The following is a 27,856-nucleotide window of genomic DNA, read 5'->3' on the forward strand; positions in this document are numbered from 1 at the left end:
GTCTAACTGAACTATTTAATTTACTGGTTAACTGACTAACTAAAAGTCTAATTATAAAATTTGTTAAAAAGGTATGTCTTTATACAAGTCTTAAAATCTGATAGCGAGCCGCTCTCTCTTATATAGTTCGGGAGAGAGTTCCATAGGCTAGGTGCTACAACCTCGACCTTTAGTCGAGTTTTTTTGTCGAAGGTATATTAAATATATGAGTGAAGACTGTTGCGAGAATCCCTCGAAGACAAACACGAAGCCAACTGCAAAAACGTCAACAAGTACTACTGGAAAGAACTTTAGAAAGTCTAAACATCGTGAGTTTTGGTTAGTATTCTGGAAATGTGCTCACGTCTGCAAATAACCCTGTTCTTATTCAGTTTTCAGAAGTCTGAACAAGAGCGAATGTCACGCTCTGTCACATGTAAAATAAAGAAACAATTCTGAGTCCTGGACAGAAGTCGAGTCGTTACTTGTTCAGTTCGCTGGCGGTTACGAGCTCTAAAACAACCCAAGACATTTTGAAGGTCTTTAAGCATAAGCAGGAATACATTACCCTAACAACAAGTTAACAACTAAGTATCTAGAACTATCCCTTAGTTACTAAATGTGAATAGGTATATCAGACTTTAACGTAAAAATTATTATCCACTGTCCTCCTGTCAAAAGTTTAAAGTAATCTACACTTGGCCAATATGATAGTCTTTTTAAGTTAGTTACTTGTGTGGCGAAACTATAATTCGCGTTTGCTATGGTTTTTGTTGAACTCTTAGTGATTGGTTTAAAATACTCGTGCCAGATTTTTCTCACAATCTGAATTAAAATCAAAACCAAACATGACGCACTCACACACGTTTTCCCGCACGTATTACCGGCTACACGTATTTGCTTTAATGGTGGATTTCCACTGACGCGTAAATTTTTACGTGCGTGAAAAAAATTAGAGACAATGTATGAACGGCCTGCGTAAACGTGTACGCAAGCCGTTCATACATTGTCTCTAATTTTTTACGCACGTAAAAAATTACGCGTCAGTGGAAATCCACCATAAGACTTGATTGGTTCACTGGATTGTCTGTGCCGTTTGTGATTGGCCAGGTTACTATTAAGACACTCAATCTAAAATCGCTCTAACACGAGTAGAGAGAGACACGTTTGGTTTCAGTGTTTAACTAGGCTTTGGCGGATTGTGCTAGCATAATTTTTGGCATAATTGAAGTAAAAAAGAATAATTTGTTAAACGAGCACTGCCACAGCATAATTAGCAAATTTTAACACTTTTTGGAGCATAAATTCATAAAATTTAGTAAATATGGTGTACTTTCCACAGAAATAAATTAAATTTAGGTAGTATGTTCTTGCCGGCAACGCGTATTTTTACTATACAAGCGTGGTAGTTAAGTCGTTGGAGGCATTTTACAAACAGTTCAGAGATAATTTGGCAAAATTTTCGGCACTGCTAGTAGCATTATATCCCATTTTTAGGAGCACAACCCGCCAAAGCCTATGTTTAACCCTTTTTTTACCCTCGTTAAAGAAAGACTTTACTTACTTACTTACTTACTAGCTAAAATATCACTTACTCGTTCCAAATACGGTCCCAGAATGGGTTTAGGGAAGCTTATTGATGCCCCAGCAGTAGCGAAACAAACAACTGTGATAGAGAAAGTTAACGGTCAAACCCGATGGATATATTTTTTTGAGTAACTTTTTATGTTGCACCGCTTGCTTGCTGAGAGCGTCTTGCAAATTTGTCGGATCTAGTTCCGGTTTGCGGTTTGGCAAGTTCAGTTTCAGGTTCAAGTTTTTCTATAAGATTTAATATCATTAATTTTTTCCTAGCCTGTTCGAGGCGTTCGATTAGTTGAACGACTGGGATGGGCTTATTTTTGCCCTCCTTTTGTAATTGACTTTAGCCCTTGTTTATCTTATTCGTCATCTCATAATAAAAAAAAGCTTTATTTTAAAAATGCGTGGTCTATTGCTAAAATAGCCGAAGGGTCAACCTTCAATTCTCTTGACCCGACATTAGGGACGGACCATTATTTTTTTGGAAAGGGGCGGGGGAGGATTTTCATCTGCAAACTTTTTTTGAGTTTATGCACCTCTGCAAACATTATTTTATGAGATTCAAACTATGTTTTGTTATACACATCGTGTTTTCAAACAATTTATTTTGTCTTTCTAGGCACTGTAAACAATTTTTGTCAATATTTTTCATAGCCCCCCCCCCCCCCCTACAATAAGTCTTCTTCCTTGAAACAATTAGGGATTTATTTTTAATGTTCTCGTAAACAGATCGGGCAGACCGTTTTTCTATACGAAATCGTGCTCCACTCAGTCCAGTTACTATTACTAATTCCCATGACTTGTGTACCTGATTATAAATTGATATTATCAGGAGAAAATGTCGATCGCTTTTGAAAAACAAAATCACTATATATACTCGCCACCAATGGGAGGCGCATTGGCCTGATGGTTAGTGCGCCGGAGCACGGATCGAGCGGTCCGGGTTCAAGGCCTAGCTCGGGTCCTAGTGTTGTGTTCTTGGGCAAGACACTTTCCTATCATAGTGCCTTATCTCCACCCAGGCGTATAAATGGGTACCGGCGACATAATGCTGGGGGGAGGGTATCCTGCGATGGACAAGCATTCCATTCAGGGGGGAGTAGAAATATTTTTAGCTGCTTAATGCTACAGAAACGGGTTAAGCTCCGGCAAGTATGGGCCACTTGGCTCGAGGCTTCCCTTTATACTCACCAATCATCAGCACAGAGGGGATTTTTAAGGCTTTTGCTATTGGAAACGAAATTTTTTCTCGATCAGGAGTTTTTCCTAAGTGAACTCCACCATCACGTGAGAGCACACAAAATAAAACTGGGATAACTGCGATCATGGAGCAACCAATGACAACGAACGGAAGGTGAAATCCACCAACCTGAAATGACATAAACATTCAGAAGCGTAAGAATGACACAAGACAATCGTTTGGTTTAGCACCGGTTGTGATATTATTCCTAGTTTGTTACTTACTGTGTAGAGAAATCCTCCAAGGACAGGTCCCAGAGAAAATCCTACTCCAACAAATGTCTCTATGAGGCCCTAAAACAACAAATTAAAATAAAAGTCAGTGTAGTGAATTTAATTTGCAGTGTGCGTAAATGAGTGATAAATATAACAAACTTTTTATTGTAAAAATGCACATGTTAGTTCAGGGGAAGATATCAATCAATTATTTAACTTGACATGTAATTAACAATTATTGGATGAGGTTGAGCATGATAGCGATAATTATCAAGGCCAAAGTTTCTGTTATCTGCCGAAGCCGAAGGCTGAGGCGGATAACAGAAACTGAGGCCTTGATAATTATCGCTATCATGCGAAAACCGAATCCAATAATTGTTTTATTATGCACATTCCTGAGCTGCACTTGTAAAGACAAGAGCGCGCACAAAAAAATGATCAATATACAACAGTCAACTTGTAAGTAAACAACTTTATTGTTTATATACTTTTATAAGCTTACAACCTTTCGTCACTTCTGCATGCATAAAACTATTGTCTGTAGGTATGGCGTCACTTCTACATATGTAAAATCTAATGTCTGTAGGTATGACGTAAGAGAAACAGCAATCAAGAATTAGCTGCGTGCTTATAGCCAATCAAAATCAAGCTGGTGACACCAATGTATAATAAAACTCATTCACGTTCATTCACGGTCATCTTAGCAAGATGAAACAGAGCCTGAAAGCAAGCTTATGTAGTAAGACTCGACCTGCTTTTTATACACCAATGGATATCTTGTGATATCTGTTATTTGTATCTGTGCTTGTTTTTCAGTTTTCAGTTTGCATTCTGGACATTATAACGAACATACCGAAGCCATTCCCAATCTGTCAGGAAACTCTTCTATAACAATTGACATGACTGCAGTTTCAGAGGCAGCTCCTCCGAATGCGGAAAGTGCCCTCAACAGAAAGCTTAACACGACAAACTCAGTTGAACTGGAAATCCAAGCGCAAAAGCTGGAAGAGTGAAAACGAAAGTGTAAATCATTTGCAACTATAGTAAGACTGTAATTAACCACTTAACTCCAACAAAAATAACTAAGTGTTGCAGGTAGGCAGGCAGGCAGTAAGGAAGGAAGGAAGGAAGGAAGGAAGGGGGAGGAAGGAAGGAAAAAGGAAGGAAGGAAGGAAGGAAGGAAGGAAGGAAGGAAGGAAGGAAGGAAGGAAGGAAGGAAGGAAGGAAGGAAGGAAGGAAGGAAGGGAGGAAGGGAGGGAGGGAGGAAGGAAGGAAGGAAGGAAGGAAGGTGGGAATGATAGTGAAGTAAACAAGGAAGTAAACAAGGAAGAAAGGAAGGAATAAATAAAGGAATGAATGAATGAAGGAATGGAGGAAGGAGAAAAGAATGAAGAAAGGAGAGAAAGAAGGAAAGAAGGAAAGAAGGAAAGAAGGAAGGAAGGAAGGAAGGAAGGAAGGAAGGAAGGAAGGAAGAAGAGAAAGAGGGAAGATTTAAGGAGTGAGCAGCTTCTCGACGTGTTATCCATCATAAATATAAAAACATCAAATATAAATATTACTAAATTCAAAGACAGTAATAGACTGTGAACAACCCTGTATTTTCTCGTCTTTTTCTTCGGTCATTGAGCGCAGGAAGAGAATCATGCTACTAGAACTACGAGACGCGAGGGGGTGAAGGACGGGGAGCTTCGCGATTGCGTCGCTCTCTGGTTCTGTCGCGTTCTTTTGTGTCGAAAAAAAGAGAGAGAAAGGTTGTGAACAGTCTTAGACAAAGGTTAATCAGGGCGATATCCATTCTTACATAAACGTGATCAAAGATGTCCCACCAGAAAACATGCCAAACAAGAGAACTCTGTTAGGGCCATACTTTGCTATCTGCCAAATAACCACAAATTAATTATTTTAAAAATGGATGTACAACAGTTTAACCTCTACAGCTATGGGACAGTAAGGCACTAAGGACAAATGAGAAATAACATTATAACTCTAAATTCATAACGTATTTCAAGGCAGCATGATTCTTTGGGTAATATCTTTTAATAATGATTAAAGGGACTGTGTCACGGCTAAGTCAGTTAAGTTTATGTTATCAAATTTTGTCAAATACTCGCTATGAAACTTAATTCTTAAATTAAATTCTTAAACTACGGCCTTATGCGCCTACTGGCGCGACGAGAATTGATGATGATAAAATTCTTAAACTAAACTTAATTCTATGACAAAACCATACACCACTTTCATAATGGCGGCCAATTTATTTATTCTTTTATATGTATGTTGTCTACGCTCGGCCTCGCAAAATTTGCTTAAATTTCCAAGATCGGCCACCTCTACATACGAAGATCGGGCCTCTTCCATTGCTGCGCCGAGACTTTGGAACACACTACCAACAACAGTAAAGAATGCCCCTTCAGTCTCCACTTTTAAAACACTTTTAAAGACATATTTATTTAGGTCGATATATTTTTAACAAGTTCGCCATGTTTTTATTGTCATTTTTATTTTTATTTTTTTATCAATTGTAACTAAATTAGGTTATCCTTAGCGTATTTTTATCTGATTGTAATTTAAATCGGGTTTTTATATTTTTACTTTTAAATTTCAAATGTAAACGCACTGCGACGTATGTAAAGTGCGTGCTAAGAACTGTTATTATTATTATTATTATTATTATTATTATTATTATTATTATTATTATTATGTTAATTAGCCCTACTGGCCTCGTTTTATATGTATGTTGTCTACGCTCGGCCTCGCAAAATTTGCTTAGTTTCCAAGATCGGCCACCTCTACATACGGAGATCGGGCCTTTTCCATTGCTGCGTCGAGACTTTGGAACACACTACCAACAACAGTAAAGAATGCCCCTTCAGTCTTCAAATGTAAACGCACTGAGACGTATGTAAAGTGCGTGCTAAGAACTGTTATTATTATTATTATTATTATTATTATTATTATTATTATTATTATTATTATGTTAATTAGCCCTACTGGCCTCGTTTTAGAGTAAAAATTCTTTTGAATTTTTCACATGCTGACGAGGCCAGTAGGGCTAATTAATATACATATAAAAGAATAAATAAATTGGCCGCCATTATGAAAGTGGTGTATAGCTTCATTGCAGCCAAATGTGTCGACTGGGCGTTAAAATTTAGAGTTACAAGCAGACAAGATTAACTTTGAAAACTGTTCCGCCGGACCATATTTCAAAAACCCATATCACAATCCGTTTCAATCTTCGAAACTTTTGGCCATCCGTCCTTCTTTTTCATTTGGTGTGTTATTTAATTTAAATATTCCTTCACTGTTTTTACAGGTTATTTTATATATTTAAACGAATTCAATGGTCATTTCCTATGCCTAAGTTTGGCTAAAATCCGTGACAAATCCGTAACTAAAACTGCTAACCAGAAGTCCACAGATAGGAGCAAAGATGAAGACCATAAATGGATAAGTTCCAAAGATAAGACCCACCACGGCGGTGGATACTCCCCTGACTTCTGCCTGTTGGAGGAAATTAAAGGGATACTGTCACTAGTTTCACTTCAAAAATTAAAGAGCCTACGAATAGTGGTCCAATTTTGTAAACAATCACCATGCAAGTGTACATGAAGTGATAAACATGTGATATTATTGTGATGCCATCAGAAGTTTAGATCTCAACTTGAAACAGTCAGGCTAATTTTTTTAAGTTTTGTCCTTGTGGACTGGAAAAACACCTAAAAATTATTATGGCTTCCTTCTTCCTTTGACAACAACAATTTTCATATCTCCATCTTGATGTACTAGGAGTATTTCATGTACGGGAAGACCTATTCGCCAATTTTAGTACTTTTTTACCGAAAAGCATTAAACCCCCGTGACAGTGTGCCTTTTATTAAGTAAACAGACAAAACAGTCTCTTTGCAAATAAGCACAGCATCCCAGTCAGGTTCATGTCTAAGGGCCGAATCGCACTAGCGGACAAGTTTTAAATGTCATGACATTTTTGACAAAAACAAAATTGTCGCGACAAGTCAGAGACATCTTGAAGAGAACAAAAGGTGAAATTATTTGTACAATAGCTTTGCACGTGCTTCTGGCATCCCTGTACATTTCTCAGCACGGCCGTCTTGGGCAAACATTTAATATGCAGTACCACGCGGTAAAAAAATTCTAAAAAATTTGCATTTAGAGCACGCGTGTTCTCATGCAGTGGAATAATGAGTCGTCTCAAGATAACTTTTTCTTTTCTCATTCTTACATTGGGCAAATACTTCGCTTATAAACATGCCTTTCCTATCGCGGAAAGATTTTGCGGCTGAATTATGATAGTGAGAGCCACATCACGGTGCATACTATCGCAAAAATTTTGGTGTGCGTGTTGTTATTAGGTCCAGTTTGGGCCAAACACAATAGCCAATCAACAACGTATTGTTATCTGGCATTACGAGGGCATGGGAATGCGACTTGTCATGAAATGTCCTGCCTCGAGGCAGGACTTCGGCCCCTTTGATGATTTGTCCGTTTTGACAAAATTTGCCCTTGTCCAACAAGTCGTACGCACTTGTTTTTGCAATTGTTTGACAAAATGTATCGCGCGTGCAACGCGGACCAATCATAAGACAGCTGCTTCTTTGTTTTCCTAAAATGTTGGACAAGTTGTAGGTCTCGAAAAACGTAATCGCACTTAAGTTCTGCAACAAGTGACTCATTAATGATGAAATCTACCATTTGTTACAAAATTTGTCCGCTAGTGCGATTCGGCCCTAAGTGTATATGTTTGCTTGAATAAAAGGCTGGTTTATTAAAAATATACGACCGGATTAGTTAACCCTTCTTTTCTTTTTACAACTTTATGAGAGATATGGAGTTTAGAGTGGTGGTTAAGAGTGGAGGTTAATTATTTCCCGGGGGGCTAAAGGGGCATAAAAAACCTGTTTTTGATCAGAAATGACATTAGGACTCTGATGAGAGATACACCTAATTGCAATAACATTGTCTTAGAAACAAAATGGTAAATAGGAATTAATTACGGCGTAGTTTCATAAATGGTAGCATTTACGGGAAACTCACGAGTTTTTATCTGCACACTTTGAGTTCACTTTTTTATCCTGTGACAAGATAAATTGATTAAGTCGTATTTTGAGGCATTTTAAGGCCGTTTGTACGAATCAATTTCATGCATGCGCTTAATTAATTCCTATTTGACTTGTGACTTTTTTACTTTCTTCTATGACAACCATATTGCGTGTATGTTATTTCTATTTTTTGATGACCTTAGTTAACCCTTAGTATGCTGAAATTACTCCAAAAAACATGTTTTTTCTAACCGTTAAATTGATTTTTTTTTTGCGCTACGGTGCTAAATTTCTCTAAACCTGGCTAGAAATGCACTTTCTGACACTGCAGTAAGTTTTTAATGAAATTTTCACAAGTGGTTGAATGGATGGCCATTCCTCCAAATCCCTGAAAAATCCGGGCTTAGCATAATAAGGGTTAAAATGGAAAGTTAGATGGCGTAGGGTTTATATCAGTAACATATATTTATTTTGCTAGCAGACAGATTGATCCACAACCATGGGCTAATTTGCGGGGTTGGGGAGGTGAGTTGGCCAAAGAGACTTATACCTGTTATGGCCAATTTTTATTTCGTCACAATAGAAATTTTGCATGCACATGTGAAAATGCAAGATACAGCAAAAACCCGCGAGTAAGAACCTAGTTTTTTCCAGGTTAGTCTAAACAGGTTCCTACATAAATGATAGCAAGAGAAAATATTTTCTCTTGATAGTAGTTAACACATACAGTTAGGCTATTTAGGTTCTTAATAGGTTCTTATTTTCCGAGGAAAAGTTTACATTGTTGCTAAGAGAACTTTTAGTGATGTTCGGCCTATTATAAGTACAAACATACCATCTCGAATACCAAGGAAGTGTTTAAGTAAAAATAAAGCACTTATATATAAAATTCAGAACATGACATTGTATACAGTAAAGCCTTGTCCAAACTTTTCCCCCCAAAGAAAACACTTTTAAATTCAATCAATTTTAGAAAATAAGAACCTATTTTCAAATTTTAGGATAAATAGGTTCTTATAAAAAATGGGGTGTAATTTGCAAATTTTAGCCTAACAGGTTCTTAAATGTTAGGTTCTTACTCGCAGGTTTTTACTATATATTATACAAGGAATAAATGTTCTCCTAAAACTGAACGTACCTCATGTGGATAAAAGGGTGCAATCATAGAAAGCGCTTCGTATGAAAAAACTGAATCAAGGCACAGCGAAGCCAGTATTGTCACTTTTCTAAGGGACCATGAAAACCTTTGTGTTGTCGCTTCCTCTGCTGATAATACCGAGCCACTTTCGTGATCGCTGACTTTATTTTCAGCCTTTTTCATGTGTAGCCCATTGAAGCTGTCTGGTTCCATGATCATAGAGTCATTGCTTGGTATCAGGTCTTTTCCCTCCATATTCAATTTGAAGTTTCCCAAAATCTGTATTCAGTCCAGAAATAATAAGTCGAAAATAATCGTAATCAACTAATTTTATAAAATAAACTTAAATATACGATGTCGTTAAAGAGTTTCTAAATTTGCATAAAGTAAAAATTCCTAGGTGAATACTTTTTCACGGCCAGAGTACGTTTGTACGTTAAGGATTGGTCGCAGCTGCGAATGAAAAATATCTCTTAGATTAGGCAATCTATTTTGTTCTTACACTTTGCAAGCACTTGAAATTGATTTAACAGAGACGCAGGCGTTGGAACATTGTGATCGTCCACGTAGTGCTTGTAAATGAATTTTTTCTATATGCAAATTTAGAAACTCTTTGACGACATTGTATGGAGTGTGTTCGTGGCGGCCATGTTGGAGGAGTAAAACAACAAAAGATATTTGCATAAAAATAATTTTTTCTCAAAGGAAAACCATTCTATTGTTTCACTCCTCCAATGAACACATTTGCTTTCCAAGTTCTGGTCGCTTTGTAAACCCCGCATTTCGTATGAAATTATACTGTTGTTTTCGAAGAGAGGTGTTACTTTCAAATTCCGCATGATCTTCTGCCACTTGGAAATAACACAGCCTGAAATAGTTACTATAAAATGACAATTACCGTTCCTGTACATGTATTCCCTGACGGCAGATGATCGTGCGGAATTTGGAAGTAACACCTCTCTTCGAACAACAGCAGAATAATTTCATTCGAAATGCGAGGTTTACAATGCGATTAGAACTTGGAAAGCAACTATATCTGACTTTGCGACCGAAATTCTTCAAACCGTATGAACGGAATACGCTGAAACTTGGCACAAACCTTTGTAATTTCCTGTTCTAGCTGCAGCTTTAAAAAAAATGCAAAACAAATCGACAAATTTTTCGCAATTTGAAATAACGTCATTTGTTTGATAATTTCAAAAATTCGGCTGAAAACTATCCATCTTTATTGACTGCTAACATTTGATGTATATACACGATCCTTCCAACTTTTACACACAAGATTAAGGTGACATCATCCCTCAAAACTGGCTAGTACTGGGTTATTATAAGTATCACATTTATGCGACGGTCAAGTCAGACGCATAACACAACAAAGGCAAAGGCAAAATAAAGATGTCGCTCGTTTAGGAAATCTACGGAGTGGATTTTCCTGTAAGTTGTTGTGAGTAAACTTTAACTGTTTGGCAGCGTTTTAGGGTAATTGTAAAAAAATTCACCGTGGCATTTTAAAAATAATACCATTTTATTAAAAACGAAGGCTTCCGAAAATCGCTCATAACTTAAACAAATCGCGTTTGATCGCCATAAAATTTATCATTTTATATAATTTAAGCATTATATATTCAGATTCTCAAAAAATTAAGCAATCGCTTTACGTTTTCCCGTTTTAAAACGCGCTTAAAAAAAGAGAACTGTCAACCTCATAAATACCCGCGGGCCACCTTAAATTCTCGTTAATTTTATTACGCGTACATTTTGTTCGCGTTGTTAAAATGCTTCGTTATATTCCTATAATAAGGTATACTCAAACAGTAGATAGCGTTTTTGGCGCGCGCTGATTGGCTACTCAAACTCCGAATATCCTTTGCTATTCACCTTCGAGCAACTCGCGCACGAAAACTGTACCTGTTAACGTAATAAACTAGTCAAAATACATCCTTTCGGGCTATATTATCAAACTGTTTGAGTTTATACTACAACAACAATTCACCTCAGTGTCGGTGGCTAGTGGTGGATGTTCACCTCGCCGCTTCGCGGCTCGGTAAATATCCACCACTAGCCACCGCCACTTCGGCATATAGCATTTTGAAATTTCTGTTCATTTGACCTTTAAACGCTTTGAAAGATTTTGGTCGAGAAAGACTGGGTTAAAGTTTACTTTCTCCGATGTGCTAGTTGCCCATCGTTCTGTCAGTTGCAGCCGGAACATTTTTTTGAATTTTAAGGAATTATTTTAACAACAGATATCACACATTATCCAGACGCAAAATCTGTGTTGCCGACCGTGCCAGCTGATGTCCAGGGGCCGAAATTAGAGAGGTTTGAAGTTTTCCTTAGCAATGGTCTTGTACCTTAGCCCTAAGGCAATTAAATTGCATATTGGGGATTATGGATCAGGCCCACGCAGCAATTTGCTCCAAAAGCGTAGCGTGGCGTGATAGATGGGGAAAGGGCTTTCCACAAGTTGCTCGAAATGTTTTTAAAAGTTGCTCGAAATTTCTGAAAAAGGTGCTCGAAAGTTGCTCCAAATAGTTCAAAAAGTTGCGCGAAAGTTTCCCAAAAAATCCAGAACGTTGCTTTCTATCAAGAAAATTTCGCCAAATATATGCTAGTTTCCCTTTCAAGGTAAGATTTCTAAGCAGTTTCGTGCAATTTTACTGCAATCGAAGTATCTAAATAACATTTTAAGGCAAAATTGTGTTGTCACAAGGATTTCTTTCACTGAGAAAGATGTTTTAATGTAGAATGATTCAAAAGTCGAAGCAACAACACAAAGGTTTTCATGGTCCTTCCGCAAAGTGGCAATACTAGCTTCGTTGATTCAGTTTTTAGTGCAGAATGCACTATTGTGATGGTTTGGTGGGTTGTCGTCTGCTAAACCCCTCAGGCGCTAAAGCACTATGGTGTAAACTTTTAATCACCAATTAATTAATTAATATCAATTAATTAATTATTCCTTGTGGAGGGGGTGGGGGTGGGGAGCACCTGACCGTACCCCTAGGTAAAACCTGGAGCACATCTACGTTACTTTCATATGAAGATCTCAAACGTATATATTTGTTTCAGAAAACCCTTTGCACTCCTTGTGGTACTACTCAACGTAATTTACACCAAACGCATGCGCAGATTAGTCTACGTTGTTTTCTGGAACTATCATGAACATCGCTTGTATTGCGTGTTTGCGGTAGGCTTCCTGCAGACTTCTTGGCGCCAAGTAAAAACCGCAAATTAATTAAATTAGATTTTGAGACTTTCACATCGCTTTCGTAATTAGGTATGCAAAAACTTGCACCGGGATTTTCGGCGTGAACACCTGATAACCAGGAAACAAATATCCTAGCTGTACTGCGTTTTAAAAAACCTGTCGAAAAATATGTTTTTTGATTAGATTTGTTTCTTTAGTTTTTGAGAATCGTCTTTCGTGCAGTCTAAACCGTAACTTAATTAAATTAAACAAATGTCATCGATGCCGCCGTAAAACAAACAAAAAACAAAAGTTTCATGTTATCGCATTTTCAAGGAAGACAAAAGTATTTTGTTACAAACGAACAAAAGTGTCGTGTTATGTTTGCAAAGATTAGCGTAAGGAACACCTGGGAAAGAATACAAGTAGCCTGTGAACAGTTTTTTCCGAAAGTAAAATAAAGCAAATAAACACGAACATATATAAAACATCATACTTTCAATTGTTCCATATTGCATTCTGCACTTACCAAATCATCGAGATTTTTTCATACGGAGCGCTTTCCATGATTGCACCTTTTTATCCACACAAGGTAGGTTCAGTTATATTATACAGTAAAAGTACTAGGTCATGTTAGAATATCATCAATCAACTTTCTTCTTTTTGTTGGTAACAATGAGCCTGTATGCAATTCAATTTATCAATCTCACACTCCGCACCACTATAGCATTATCGCTTCCACGTTTTTTATTTGACACGAAATGTAAGTGAACCAAGATAGTCGGACAGCATTTACTCGAGCTTTGTATAGAAAATGTAGTTTTTGCTGTAAAAAGGGAGTGATCCCCCTCTCCCCGGATTCCTTGACCCGGGGTTGGCTTTCTGCTACGGAAGCTTGAGAAGTAAAGGGAAAAAATGATAATTTATTAACATTTTTCAGCTGCCGAACATTAGAGAAAAAATAGGCTGTCAACGCAGTCTAATAACAGATATTTTTCCCGTTTGCGACGTCCGCATATACTTTTGATATATTGTATAATTTATAGCTATTTCCTAACTTTCTTCTGACCATAATTTAATTTAATTAAAATAGAATATTTTTCCAACGACCGTTAGTAAATACAAACTTAAAAGTCTCTATACAAAATATTTTCATCGTTTGACACGGCACTGGTGCAGTCAAATTGCCTCTTGCGAAACATCTTCGTAGAACAGTATATTCGATTCCCCCACGCCTGCGGTGTTATTCGGACAGCAGGCCTCCATTCTTTCTTCTCTTGCCATTACCGTCACTCCGAACAGTGTATTTTTAACATCCATCCATCCATCCATCCATCCATCCATCCATCCATCCATCCATCCATCCATCCATCCGTCCATCCGTCCGTCCTACCACGATTTCATTCTCGTCTCCAGAGTCCACGATCCTTCTGATTTGCGGTAAGAATTGAGACCTCTGGACGGTCCCGATTTGTGAGCATGCGCAGAGTACTCGTTCTGTATTTTCAGCCAATCAGATTTGTCATATTTGACAATGAGTCCGTGAATCGTGGACTTCCGGTGTTGGAGCCGGCCAGAGGTCTCGATCCCTGGCGCAGACCAAAAGGATCGTGGACTCTATGGTGACGAGAATGCCACGGTTTCAGCCTGTTTCTTGTCCAAGCCTGACTCGTCCCCAGTCGTCTCTTACGCGAAAATTGCAAGACGCGAAGGATGATGGCTTCTTCTCTTCCTTCCCATGATTCCCTCCGTGTTGAGCAGTCGACTCAAGACGGACTCAAAAGACGACTGGGGACGAGTCAGTGTCCAAGCGCAGAATCCGACACCAATTCCTTCTCTCCATCAGTGTAATCAGGATCCATAATCTGGGAATATGGATTTTTCCGCCTGTGTAAAAAGAAATGAAACCATTATATCGACTCTTTCTATATCACCTGATGGAGAAAAGACACGCCTCTTGCTACACCCTCAATTCTTCTTTTTCTTCTGGAGACATGTTTAAAAATCGGCCAGAAAAATACCATGCTGATGACTTAACCTTATAAAGATCCGTGTAGTATTTTGCGCGAAATTTCAAAACCGAGTAATAACAAGTTGGAGGCACAAAACAGAATTTTATAGAGCTACGTCATCAATGTTGAATTTTCCGGGTCGAACTACATAGCAAAGAATAGAGTTAGCAAGGCCCTTCTTTTCTAATACGCCCCTTTGCAAATTTAACACTCACAAAAAGCCTGCCATTCTCGCCTAAGATGGGTTATTTGCTTCCTGCAAGTAATTTAGGTCTTTCCGTACTTATTTGAAGCTTTTAATATTCCTCTTGTGCGACACATAATAAATGTCGCATAAGAAGTTGTGAAACAACTGGACCAGTCTCAAATTTCTGTTTTTGTTAACTATACTGAGCATTCGAGCATTGGTTCATTCTCAGACCCCATATTCAATCGTTAAAAAAAAAAACAGTTCCACTTTGTCTTACCTTCCCGCTTCAGTTCCTTCCATCAAAGTAAACATCACCAAAACTACAGCCTAAAAACAAACACTAGATTATAAATTATATATCTGAAAATTCCTGAACAAATTAAAATTAAATATTATGAGAAAGGAAAACAACATACAGGCAATACCAGAGATTCTTGCAGATATAAGGTTAGGCAGAAAACTCTCAGATATCGTAGACAAAATTTAAACTGGCATTGATTGATTAAAGCATGATATGTCAGGAGATTTTAGAGTCATCTCTCCAGCTCATAAAAATATATAAAAAGTATTAGTTTCAGTCAACTCTCTCTCAAATGGACGCCGTCGGGACCGGCTCCAACTGTCCGTTCAGAGAGGTGTCCGTCTTATGAGAAGTTACGTTACAGTAAAATGACTGAAAAACGACAGGCACGGGGCACGGGACCAACACCAGGTGTCTGTCTTAAATAGGTGTTCGTCTTATAGAGGTGTCCATTAAGAGAGAGTTAACTGTTTTTTCAAAAATTACTTATAATGTCATTGGTGAGTTATCAACAGCAATATTGGTAGTGTTACTGCTTGGTTATCAAATACAATGTCTTTCAGTTGACAATTTTTATTGAAGTTCTCGTATCCTGTTTGCTTGAAAATCTATGGATAAGTGTAATGAGAAATTTGATGTCCTAACATAAAATAAGTAACAACTTGCCTGGGCAAAACTGATAACACCAACAACCTAAACCCAAAGAAAATAAAAGTGGTTAGACAAACTTTCTATCATCGAAATTAAACGTAATTCAGTCTAAGTAACCTATTCATTTAACAGAAGATCGTTTGGGTGTGAGCGATTTGTCAGTAAGATGAAGTTAATTAGCCTTTAATCCTGTTTAATCGTCCAGAGGATTGATTTATTAATACGTGTACTGTTTTATGCGTCTAGTGTAAAACGGGACGTGCTAACAGACACATTCAGCTCTCATGTTGTCGTTTAAGTAGCACAAAAGCAGAGAGCTCGTGTTCGCAACTGATGAAATGTCCGTCTTGTATCCAGTTGTATACTGAGACGCATAATCATCCAGATCCATAATTTGTCAGATGCTTGTCCTTGTACACGCAAACAAACTGCTGTCTCGCTATTCGTTTATTTTTTTAGTCGGCGTTAAGAAGATGCAACAAAGCAGATAGGTCGTCTTGACGCATTATTCGTCTTTTACCCGTCTTAATACCTAAACCCATAACGAAACGCACTAAAACATGAAATTGCACAAGTTCGTCCAGACTGGTGATGTACAGCCAATAAGAATGAACGAACAAATCAGGCGATACCTGATTAGACCATTGAATAGATTTATCCGTAAATGCGAGAATTGCTTGAAGTCTTACCACCATTGCCCATTGAAATCCTATGCGCTCATCTATGATACCAGCGAGTGTCGGACCAATGGTCGCACTACAATATAAAAAAAAAACAAGAGCTGTCAATTAATATCTCGTCTGCACTATGAGCCAAATTTGTTTGTACAAATTCAAAGTTTCAAAACTGAATTTGACCTTCGACTAAGGATGTTCTCTCGAGAAAGGAGCAAGAGGTAACTCAGTTACCACTATTATGGCTCTTCTGATTATCATGTGAAAATTGTCCACATGGCCAATAATTGACAGAGAACTGTTGGTGCATTACAACAAGTGACTGAACTACATACCCCAAGTTAAACATGCCACTGAAAATGCTTGAAATTACTCCGCGTGTGGCAGAATTGTCGGGCATTCCGTGCTCCCTATAGACAGAACAGAAATGTTGAAAAAATTCCTTTTACCTATGTACGTACAACAATTGTATCTAGCCCCAATACATAAGAATTCATATGACTTGATCGACAAGAGGGTGAAATTGATAATATTTGCCAAATTTGTCAATTTTTATTAAGGCAGCTCTTCGCTTTGCCTGCGTTGCAGACGAACAAAGCCCCGGGGTTTTGTTCGTCTGCAACGCAGGCTACCCTTCACTTAGAAGGCTGACATTTAAAAGGACGTACTAATAATCCAGGCAAAAAGAAAGTGAAACTAAAATCTGTCGAGTCTCATAACGGAATTAACCATAAGCTGGAACATAGTTGGTTTTACCCACCTCGTGATTTCCACTAAATCCGGCATCAATTGCACAAAATAAACTCCCCAGAAAAACCCAATGATCACCATGGACAGGCACACGAACCAAACTCTCCTGAAAGTGAAAATAAAAAGTCAGTACTTTATGCAGGGTTTACATCCGAGGGTAAAAACCATGATGATGATGATGATGATGATGATGATGATGATGATGATGATGAGGATGAGGATGAGGATGAGGATGAGGATGAGGATGATGAGGATGATGATGATGATGATGATGATGATGATGATGATGATGATGAGGATGAGGATGAGGATGAGGATGAGGATGAGGATGAGGAGGATGATGATGATGATGATGATGATGATGATGATGATGATGATGATGATGATGATGATGATGATGATGATGAGGATGATGATGATGATGATGATGATGATGATGATGATGATGATGATGATGATGATGATGACAAAGTTACATATTGTCAAACCCGGGCTAGCCCTGGACTTGTAAGCCCTTATAACTTTGTTAGGGTTTTTCGGTGAAAGGAAACTGAACTAATTGTCTAGCTTTTTTTCATTGCTATTATAGTATTATAGTATTATAGATTGTTGGTTGGTCCTATAACTTTGAAACATTAAAAGGTTTTGGGGGGATTGTTAGTGGTATCAAAAACTGCGAGGATAAGAGTTCCAAGGAGTATACTGCCAAAAAGCCACTCTGATTAAAGGTTTTATGTGCAGTGTACTTTGAAACGTACTCCTTTTCATGCCACCATCCCTTGGAATGATGATTTTTTCCTTCAGAATTTTGAAGAGGTTTCACTCAAGGATGTTTAAACTTACAGCAGCTGTTTATTTATCTCTTGGAGACATTTTAATGTGACAATTTAACTGTTTGTCCTCGGTTCTTGACATTGTTGCAGCAACCGTGTTTTGCACAAATTTCGAATTTGTTGATAGAATGTTTCTGATTAATAATAATAATAATAATGATAATAATAATAATAATAACGAATATTTAAACAGGATGGCCCTTCAGTACATGAGTACTGTTATCATGGGGTCCTGTAAAAAGAAAAATATGTAACAATATCAAAAAAAAAAAAAAACATCATATAAAAAGATAAAAAGATAAAAAGTTTAAAATCTTATTAATTTTGCTTTTGTAACATATAAAAAAAAATTCGTCTTAAGACTGCCTAAATAAAACCCTACTGCTATTGTGTCTAGTTTTTAAAGGTAAAGAATTAAAATATTTGCACCAGAGAAATAAAATCTTTTCCGTGCAAAGTCAAGTTTCACTTTAGGTAAAACAACAGTGGCTCCACAGTTCCTCGTATCACGATTATAAGTTAAAAAACTGAAATAGTTTTAAAAAGGGGTGCAAACGTTACCTTGTAGGCAGTCAAAAACAAAAGAACAGGCCTTTCTCATTAGAGTGTTCTCGACTGTGGTTTGTTTTGCACTATTGATTCAATTTAGCATTCTCAATATTGTGTTCGAATTTATGCTTAAATGATATCCAAAATGGCGGATTTTATGACGCGTTATGACGTCATCAACAAGTGAGGACAATCTCATCTTTTGGAAAACGCTCCAGGCTATTCAGCTAAGGCCTAAGGTTTTTACGCTGTCTGAAGACAATGAAAATCAAAGTGGAGTTTCATCAACCCCTCTTCCCCAAGTACAGTCCTGGGGGGATGACTGCATGTTCGTCCAATATATAATATATCTAAAGATGGAGGGGCAAGGGGCTTATAATCGGAATACTTGTTTCAGTCGCATCTTTGTTAATTTTTTTTTTAAAATTGCTATAGCCAGCCGTTAAGGAAAAAAGTTTGAACTTCGATGAAATTAAATAGCCCGTATTGCAAAACTTGGTGAGCGAGGGAGGAAACCAAAAAACAACAACAAGAAAACAAGAAAAAAAAAACAATATATCAAAAGATATGATTTGATAAAAGACATACTTGGTGGGCAAGAAAAACGTAAGAAATGGAGCAGGTCCCAGCATGAAAAAACCAAAACCAGCGCCAATATACCCTGACACAGTCAGCCATCGGTAACATTGCTGCAAAAAAAGAAATTCAAATTGGTTTTATTTAATCTCTTTCATTTCATCTTGTTTTTACATTTGGTTAACCTTTACATTAAAAAGGAGTTTTCCAGCATAAAGGTTTAGGTAAGTGAAACCGATTCTCGAACCAGTATTTCCATACATTCCTTTCAACCACAATGCATGGTGTGTGTTATAAATACTCACCGTTTTGTCACCTATCCAGCCTGCCAGTGGTGTTGTTAGGGCATATGTCGCTGCATTTACAAGAAATACCAAGCCGATCAGAGTGGCATTCTGGTTCATCTTCTAGCATAAGATAAAGAAAATACTTTAAATGGTACTTATGCCGTGTGAATAATAACTGCCGTTTGTTAAGAGAATGATATTTTGGTAAATGGTTCGAACCCAGGAGTATCAGTGGTTTGCACAATGCGATCGTACGGGTGAGAGTAGTTCTGAAAAGAAATGGTGACTGACGTATCGACAACTTGAGTGGAAGTCATCTTCAGAGTCAAGTAAAAAGTTGTTGTCAGTCGATGATGGAATGTCTGGTCCGTTGAAGCTGATTGGTCAATTTTGCCGTGATGTTATTGGCTGTAAGAATCGTGTAAAGTTTGTCATCAGTAATTGGTCAGTTTCGAACCGTCTATTGCTAGTCAAATTAAGTTGTTCTATTTGCAGTCCGTTCGTCGGTTTTCTTTACGTCGTGAAGTCTTTTGTAAGGCGCAGGCTTTTTGTTGACATCTGTTGAGAGGCGTTTGTTCTAAGTTTGTGTACATTTACTCGCTTTCTAGAGTCAGTCGCTGAAATTTTTCGTGCTTTGGGTATTTTTAACGACTGATTCTGGTTGTATTAACAAGGATGTTACTTACTATTTCCAAGTGCGGCCCCAGAATGGGGTCGTAGTAAACTTGTGTTAGGCCAGCGGTAGTAAAACAAACAGCTATGTAATGGAAAAAATCTTACAGTCAAACAGGATAGTTTTCTGTGCAATTTTACCACGTTGTATCGCAATGTTGAAATAGTTAATTAGCAGCTTGCTCGAAGCAATTTGCAAATTTGCTAAAACGAGTGGTTTGCATTTTGGCAGGCGCAGGTTTTCATTTTTTTGCAAAAGATGTAATATCACTTCTTTCTGCCCTTTTTTCAAACATGTACTGACTGAAGTAATACTGCTTCTGCCAAAGAGAGACAAGCTGACAAACAAATAGTCTGTCGATAAATCATTTTCCTCAGACGGTTTCCATGACCTGACAACCTACATTTACGTGATTGGTTTAAATACCAATAGAATGTTCCTTTGGTGATTATTCTGTATTGGTTTATTTGTATCTAAAACAATATTGTCGATAATGTTCGGTTCAGAATCTGTGCGCGGCATACATTTGCCACGTAATTGATTGTTGATCACATTGAAAATAAAGGGTCAACATACTCACCAATCATCAACACAGCGGGAATTTTTAAGGCTTCAATAATTGGAAAAGAAGCTTTTTCTTGTTCAGGTGTTTCTCCTGAGTTAATTCCGCAATCACTTGAGAGAACGCAAAATAAAACTGGGATAGCAGCGATCATGGAGCAAGCCATGACAAAGAAAGGAAGCTGAAATCCACCAACCTGAAATGACATCAACATTGAAGCTACAACACTAACACAACTCGACATAGCCTTAGTGTATCTTTTCCAGCCCACCCAGGTAAGGCTTCGCTCGACATTTACTGATTATAAATGTCGAGTGGGGGGGGGGGGGGGGGGAGGGGGAGGAGGAATTAATACTTCTATCATCATCATCATCGTCGTAGTCGTCGTCGCCGCCGTCTCCAATCATCATTGTCAAGGACTGTCATCATCGTTATTATTTTATAATACATCAAACTTTAGTCTCCAAACAGTCACCTCCGTGAAATGAGGACTTTTTATAACAACCCACTTTGGTCCGCATAGCTGCTTATTCAACTGTAAACTCCATTGGTGCTCCGCATTCGATATTGGGTATTATTATTATTATTATTATTATTATTATTATTATTATTATTATTATTATTATTATTCCCCTCATTTTACCTATTTTGCCATTTATGAAGAAAAGACTTGGTTTAAAAACGGAGAAATGCCCGAACAAAGGCTATAACTGATGTTGATGAAATAATGTATGTTAACAAGAGAATATGAAGTATTCTCTTGTTGATAAAGACAATCGTTTAATTTTAGCACCAGTTATGTTTGGCGGATCCTGGTTACTTACTGTGTAGAGACCTCCTCCAATGACTGGTCCAACAGACAATCCTACTCCTACAAATGTCTCTATCAAACCCTTAAACAGAAAATTAAACTTTAATTTATGGATATACAGGAGCGTAGCTAGGACTTTTCCAAGGGGGAGGATCCCACCCACTTACAGCCAGGGTACGCGACAGAATGAAACATCGACATTGATTCCACGTCGTCAGTTTTGCTAGAAGTGAATTTTTTGTATGAGCAGTCAGAATCAGGATTTTTGATTACATTTTTAAAAACAGTATTTAAATGTTAAACTGTAGGACGTGAGCGGAAAGGTGCAAACATGAGTGCCGGAGGCACGAATTGTTAGGGGGTCCGGGGGCATGCCCCCCCCCCGGAAATTTTTTAAATTGGACTCTTAAAAGTCCTATTTCCTGCGTTTCCTGGACCGTAATTGATTAACCGGGAAGGTCTTTATGGCATTAAAAAATGCTCAAAACAGTTGTCCGGTTTTTAGCAAAGTAGATTCAAAACAGACTCCAATTGGAAAGAGAGTGGCCGGTCAATCCCTTATATGAACGATGGTTTTCTTACCTATTTAACATTTAATTTAAATAGTTTTTGGCCAGTCCACAAGTCAGGTTAACTCTATCTTTGATTAACAAATGCAAAATCACACGTCTAAAAATAATTATTTTTTGTATGAACTACCGGACGTTACATATCAAACAGCTGGACGGCGGCAAGCTTGAAAGAAACCCCTAAGCAGTGAGAATGGGAAAGGGACAAGCCTGCAAAATAGCTGCATAAATTAAGTATCTAGCACTGGTAAATAAAAACATTGATGTCATGTTTGATCTTAAGATTGCGCGTTTTCGCCGATATTTGTATGCTTTTTCCAAAACAATATCCCACAAGGGGGAGGGGGGTAGGGTCACGGGCATCCCAGGACCCCCTTTGCTACGCCCCTGATATAATCCGTCAAATATCTTCTAAACAGTATATAGGCCTCTTCCAAAAATAATGTAGGTTATTTTAGTGAAATTGGCTTTTATAAGAAAATACTCGTCGGCAAAGTATCTGGTGGCATTCTTGGTTTGGTTTTTGAGGTTTGCATTCTGAACATTATACATAAACATACTGAAGCCATTCCTAATCTGTCAGGAAACTCTTCTATCACAATTGACATGACTGCAGTTTCACAGGCAGCTCCTCCCAATGCGGAGAATACCCTCAACAGGAAGCTTAACACGACAAACTCAGTTGTACTGGAAACCCAAGCACAAAAACTGAAAATAAAGGAAAAATGAAAAAGTGTTAACCACTCCACGCCAACAACAATAATTAAGTGAAAAAGGCAGGCAGGCAGGCAGGCAGAAAAAAAAAAAAACAAGCTATAGGAACTAGGAACTAGGAAGGAAGGAAGAAAGGAAGATGAATGAGTTTAAAACCGATCAGTTGGTTCTTATCTTAAATAATAATTCAAAAGCGGTGATTTGCAAGTAAAATTATATCTCTTACCCTAGTCCCTGAACTCTCCCTACACCCGCCTTACACAGGGGCTGAACATGGGTCAATCTCAAAAAAGGGCGCGCGGATGGGAGAGTTCAGGGACTGGACTACTCTTACCCAAACAAGATGAACGATGTCCCGCCAGTTAACATGCCAAAAAGGAGAACTCTGTTAGGGCCATACTTTGCTACCTGTGAAATGTGTTCAAATTAGTTATTTGGAAAATGTTGGATGAGTTAGAGTTTGACTTTGCCACAACAGGCACCTAGCCGTGACCAGCCGATATGGAGAGTTGGGTATGTAATATGACACCATGGATTAATGAAAAATAAAATGATAATTTTTAATCAATATTGTATTTATAGAGTGGATGATTCTTTGCGCTACCATCGTCAAATAAAATCTTTATTTACTTGATTACTTACTAAACTTCGCGTTTCAAGCAATTCTAAAAACTCTCTGCGCATTTTACGAAACTAATGGTGATTTTTGGGGATGTTTGGGAGGAGATAGTTTTTCTCAAAGGATTAGTAAAAATCTTGAGAAATACGAAATATTGAAGATTTAGTGTGATTTTAAAATTAGAATTTGAAGTTAAAAATTAGTAGACGGATGTCGACCAAACAGTCTCCCTGACAACCTGGGGTGCTTGTGCGTGGGGGTGTTCCTTCTTTTAACCTCTTAAAATTTTACTTAAATTCACATTTACCCCCGCCTTAATAATTTAAAACACCCGAGAATAAAGAAAAAAAAGACAGCTTACCAGAAGTCCACAGATAGGAGCAAACATGAAGACCATAAATGGACAAATCCCAAAGATAAGACCCACAACGGCGGTGGATACTCCTCTGACTTCTGCCTGTTGGAGGAAATTAAAGAAAGCAGACATAACAGTGAAGAGTCCCTGGACATCAAAAGGAAAATCAAGGAAGCCAATCCACATCAGACTATAGAGATGTGGGCCCGCCGTTTTCACTGAACCGCTTGTTGTCACGTGACTAAACTAGCATGTAACCACGTGAAAACACGAAGCTCACTTTGCTGAAAGATGTATTGCCAAAATTTTAGACCTTGTGTCGAATGTTGTTATTATTTAAGTTACATCGCATCTTTACAAATAAGCGCAACTCCCCAGTCACGTTATAAGAAAGTAGACGTCCGTCTGTCCTCCGCCGATTTCCACCTCTGTCTTCGTCCGCGTTTTTATTTAACCAAACGGCGGCTGGAAGTCGAGCCTAGGTTCCACCAATACTGAGGATTAGAGCAGTTTTCAATTGAGTGTCCTAAAACCAAAACCAAAGTAATTACTCTGGCCAATCACAAAGGGCACAGACAATACAGTGAACCAATCAAAACTCGAAGCAAATACATGTAGCCGGCAGAAAGCGCGGGAAAACGTGCGCGAGCAAGTCACGATTGGTTTTGGTTTAACTCCTGATTGGCTAAGAAAAAGGCGCGAGTTTTATAAGCCAATCACTAGGCGTAGTAATGCAAAACCAAAGCAAACGCAATTTACTTTCGACACTCAAGTGAAAACCACTCAAGGTTAATAGAAAACTATAAAACTAATTACTTAGGTTAACTCCAGATAATTATGTCGAGGTTAAAATTATTTTGAAGTAGACAAATTATAAAAAGATAAAAACTAAATTAACTAAATTAGGCCACCGTCCGGTAACACTGGTGAGCACTCCAGTTAATTAGGTGGAACGACTGCAAAGCGCGAACAAGCAGAAGTGTAGGATATCTTTTTATTTTGCTCTCGTTTGCGCTTTGCGCTCGATCTATAAAACAGAAAGAAAGAATGCTTCCATTCTAATAAGAAAAGATCCATGCAAACCACGAAATTCTTTGTAAATACGGTCAAACTCCTATTTAGCGGCCAACCGCTATGAACGGCCAGTTATAAAAGCCCGAAACTAACTGTTGTCAGTATAATATTGTAAATAAAACCCCATTTAAACGGCCACCCCTATTAAGCGACCGCAGCCACTTTTTTGCCGTCCAGATGAGCGTTTTTCTATTGTTTTTGCCCCTTTTGGGGACTGTTATTGTCGTCTTATGTGAATCCGTGATATCTTTTCACGCTATTTTGTATTGAAAGAACATGACCTTTCTAAAAGGCCTATAAGAGGGTCTGAATGGGGGGGTCCACTTGTAGGTAGTCGGTTAAAAATTCCTTACTTTGTCGGTTGTCGGGTTAAAATTTTCTACCTTTGTCGGTTGTCGGTAAATCTCAGTTAATGATTAAAAGTACAAATTAATTATTAATATTTGTTATTTAATTTACGCAGTTTTAAGTCTTTAAACTCTAGACGATATGAAAATTTGTAATAATTCATTATTCGGTTGCACTTAAACCTCGTTAACTCTGTTTTTAAGCAACGTGTTCGTCTAGTACCGATAAAATCAGTTTGCATCTGCAAATGCTCGTCGAATATTACTTACACATCGAGCGAAACTGAAATTTGGACCGTTCTCAGAAAAGAATAAATTTAAAGGCAGTGTTATTCATTTACCAATAAAACAGAAAGATGCTTATAAACTCTTTTACTCGCTTCATCTATTTGTAAGGGATTTTTCCGTTCAACAAAACAGCAAAAAACACGTGGAACCAAAGGTTAACCACGTTAATGTTTGAGCTTAATACTTAACTACAGAACTACATGTGAAACATTTAACTTCGCTGCACACTTAAACTAATACGGCTAATTTAACGTTCCACACACCGTTGAGCTCACTGCTGCTTTCATCCGATATTAAACTTGGAACGAAGCTCAAGCAGCCACTGCCCATCTGTTACAATTGCAAAATTTTCGCATTTTTCCGGTAAGCGTTTTCGCCAGGCGAAATAACTTCAGCGAGAATCCGCCAATGCCAAATTAGCTTGGAAACACCTTAATGAGATTTTTTTTCCACCAGAACCCGGCTAGGATGGCGTTCGATGGCAACCTCCACGCCTTACAATCACTTTAACAATCCCGCTCATGATGGCCTGTTACCACATGAACTACCAACGCGCAGTGAAGACCAGTGAAAATACAACAGCGGGCCGGGACGCCTTGTGTCCTCGATTACCAGCCACATTTTGAATTGGTGTGGTTACTTCTGAACTCGACATTTCCTAACTGCTAGAAATAAATTCAAAATGCTGTTCTTTCTAAAGTACAAACGTCCGTATAACATCAGACCATGTCGGTTGTCGGTTAGAATTTAATTTATTTGTCGCTAATCGGTAATTTTTTCGTCGTGCTGTCGGTAGTCGGTAGTATTTTTCGCCCTTTGTCGCTAGTCGGTTAACCCCATTCAGACCCTCCTATAAGCCCCTATAAGCGGCCAACCTCTATTAAGGTCGCGGGGGACACCTTTGGCTAATCATTATGCATTTATTTAAATCGTACGCACGAAGTGCAACAACTGTCATCGACAACTTTTAACGAGCGAGTATTTGCATAGAGATATGAGCGCGCGTGTGATTTGATGTGTTCGTGTGTGGAATTGTTTGTGAACAATGTTTACTCAAAAGAAGATTAGGGTTCTCAAAAAAAAACATTTTTATTTGATTTCTAAAACATAAAAATGCTTGAACTATAAAGAGATTTTACCCAATTTACAACAAAAACGTTAGATTGAAGGAAGTCTATGGCCTAACATTCGTGTAACTCAGAGTTATCATAATAATATTCACTGATAAACAATCGTGTATTTTTTGTTACAAAACGCATTGTTCTCACAATTAAAGCGTGGAATATATTTACCATAATTACCATTTGGAAACCGTGTTTACTGTGTGCGCTTTTAAAAAGAGAGAGAAGGCATTATATTTAAATTTGCACATTTAAACCACCAGAACTTGCTGGCAAACTTTAAATTAAAAAAATCCGCTTATGTTATAACACCCTAGAGGTATTGACTTATTAGTTTTTGACAAGATCACAGTGTGCTGTCTCCTACTCGTTCCGCAAACTCAGCCCCAAAAACAAGTTCTTCCCAATTTGGAACTAACGAGGCTGTTACATCGCCGTTAAGTGCAATCTACCAAATAAAAGATCACATTTATAATCTTCTATCATTTCTGTATGTCTCTGTAAAATTTGAGCCTAATCGCACCCATAACAGCCGAGAAATAAGCGTTTTAAATGATGCAGGTTATTCACGCTGTAGGTGTCCCCCGCGACCTTAAGCGGCCAGTTAAATTAATGTGTGGCCGCTTTTTAATAGGGGTTCTACTGTACAATTAGACCAATCCGTAATCATAATCCGTTGCATTCGGATAATTTGTCGATAAAATCCAATTATGAACATTATTTTGCGTTAAAAATCGGACGGACGATCCGAAAGCTTATTTTGCATTCTTTAGACGGGTGTATTGGTGTCTTAGTAATGGGAATGTGTGTAAAAAATGCCGGCATGGATACCATTTAAAAGTCGTCCAAAATTCGTTTAAGTTTATGTAAGAATGTTTTCAAGAAACGAAATCCTCTGCCTTCAGAGAAAGTCTTTGTCTTGCGGAATTGCATTTCGCAAAAGATGTGAAATGTAGAAGAAGCCGTTTCTTGCGTCTAGAAATTTTCCCCGGTAGAGGGGGACGCCGGGCCGGCGAAAACTAAAATGAAATGTTTGATAGTTTAGAATTTTTTATATGCTTAGTTCTTAATTTTAAAACATTACAGGAATTGAATTTCAGGAAATCACATTATCAGGATTTTACCGCTAAAGACTTATTATGGCAATGGCCAATTTTTAACATACACGTGTAAAATATAAAAGAAATTAAATATTGCAAAATGAATTTTTCTCCAATAACTGAACGTACCTCGCGTGGATAAAATGGTGCAATCAAAGAAAGCGCTCCGAATGACAAAACAGTGACAAGGCACAGCGAAACCAATATTACCACTTTGCGAGGGGACCATGAAAACCTTTGTGTTGTCGCTTCATTTGCTGATAATGCTGAACCAAGTTTGTGACCGCTGACGCCAGTTTCAGCCTTTTCCATTTGTAGCGCATTAAAACTGTCACATTCGATAAAGTCATTGCTTGGCATCAGGCCTTTCCGCTCCATATCAGAAATTCAAAGTTTCCCC

General features: G+C 37.9%; 3 protein-coding genes across 3 annotated transcripts in view; 1 reads left to right on the forward strand and 2 right to left on the reverse strand.

Moving 5' to 3' along the window:
• Positions 1-9,468, reverse strand: part of LOC144646870 (uncharacterized) — a 107,555-nt gene extending 98,087 nt beyond the window's left edge. The window contains exons 1-7 of the mRNA XM_078506574.1: positions 9,214-9,468; positions 6,424-6,519; positions 4,817-4,890; positions 3,869-4,016; positions 3,025-3,093; positions 2,752-2,929; positions 1,575-1,645 (exon numbers count right to left, since the gene is read on the reverse strand). Coding sequence (XP_078362700.1) covers positions 1,575-1,645; positions 2,752-2,929; positions 3,025-3,093; positions 3,869-4,016; positions 4,817-4,890; positions 6,424-6,519; positions 9,214-9,468 — 891 coding nt within the window. The remainder of the gene's footprint in view (positions 1-1,574; positions 1,646-2,751; positions 2,930-3,024; positions 3,094-3,868; positions 4,017-4,816; positions 4,891-6,423; positions 6,520-9,213) is intronic.
• A 3,914-nt stretch (positions 9,469-13,382) lies between these two features.
• On the reverse strand, positions 13,383-27,828 carry LOC144628112 (MFS-type transporter SLC18B1-like). Its single transcript, XM_078486174.1, has 16 exons — positions 27,586-27,828; positions 23,533-23,628; positions 22,887-22,960; positions 22,399-22,546; positions 21,283-21,351; positions 20,477-20,654; positions 19,910-19,980; positions 19,242-19,343; positions 18,949-19,049; positions 16,989-17,084; positions 16,564-16,638; positions 16,244-16,310; positions 15,570-15,596; positions 14,880-14,929; positions 14,213-14,287; positions 13,383-14,064 (listed from the first exon to the last, which is right to left on the reverse strand). The coding sequence occupies exons 1-16, from the start codon at positions 27,814-27,816 to the stop codon at positions 14,043-14,045; spliced, it is 1,482 nt and encodes a 493-aa protein (XP_078342300.1). The 5' UTR covers positions 27,817-27,828; the 3' UTR covers positions 13,383-14,042.
• LOC144643259 (uncharacterized) lies at positions 17,114-17,521 on the forward strand (the record flags this gene model as incomplete). Its single annotated transcript, XM_078502493.1, has 1 exon — positions 17,114-17,521. A coding segment is annotated over one exon (408 nt), but the record flags the coding sequence as incomplete, so codon positions are not given.
• Positions 27,829-27,856: the final 28 nt, after the last annotated feature.

Source organism: Oculina patagonica, chromosome 1 (genome assembly GCF_052425735.1).
Source record: "Oculina patagonica isolate OP01 chromosome 1, crgOcupat, whole genome shotgun sequence".
In the NCBI taxonomy this organism is placed as follows: domain Eukaryota; kingdom Metazoa; phylum Cnidaria; class Anthozoa; order Scleractinia; family Oculinidae; genus Oculina; species Oculina patagonica.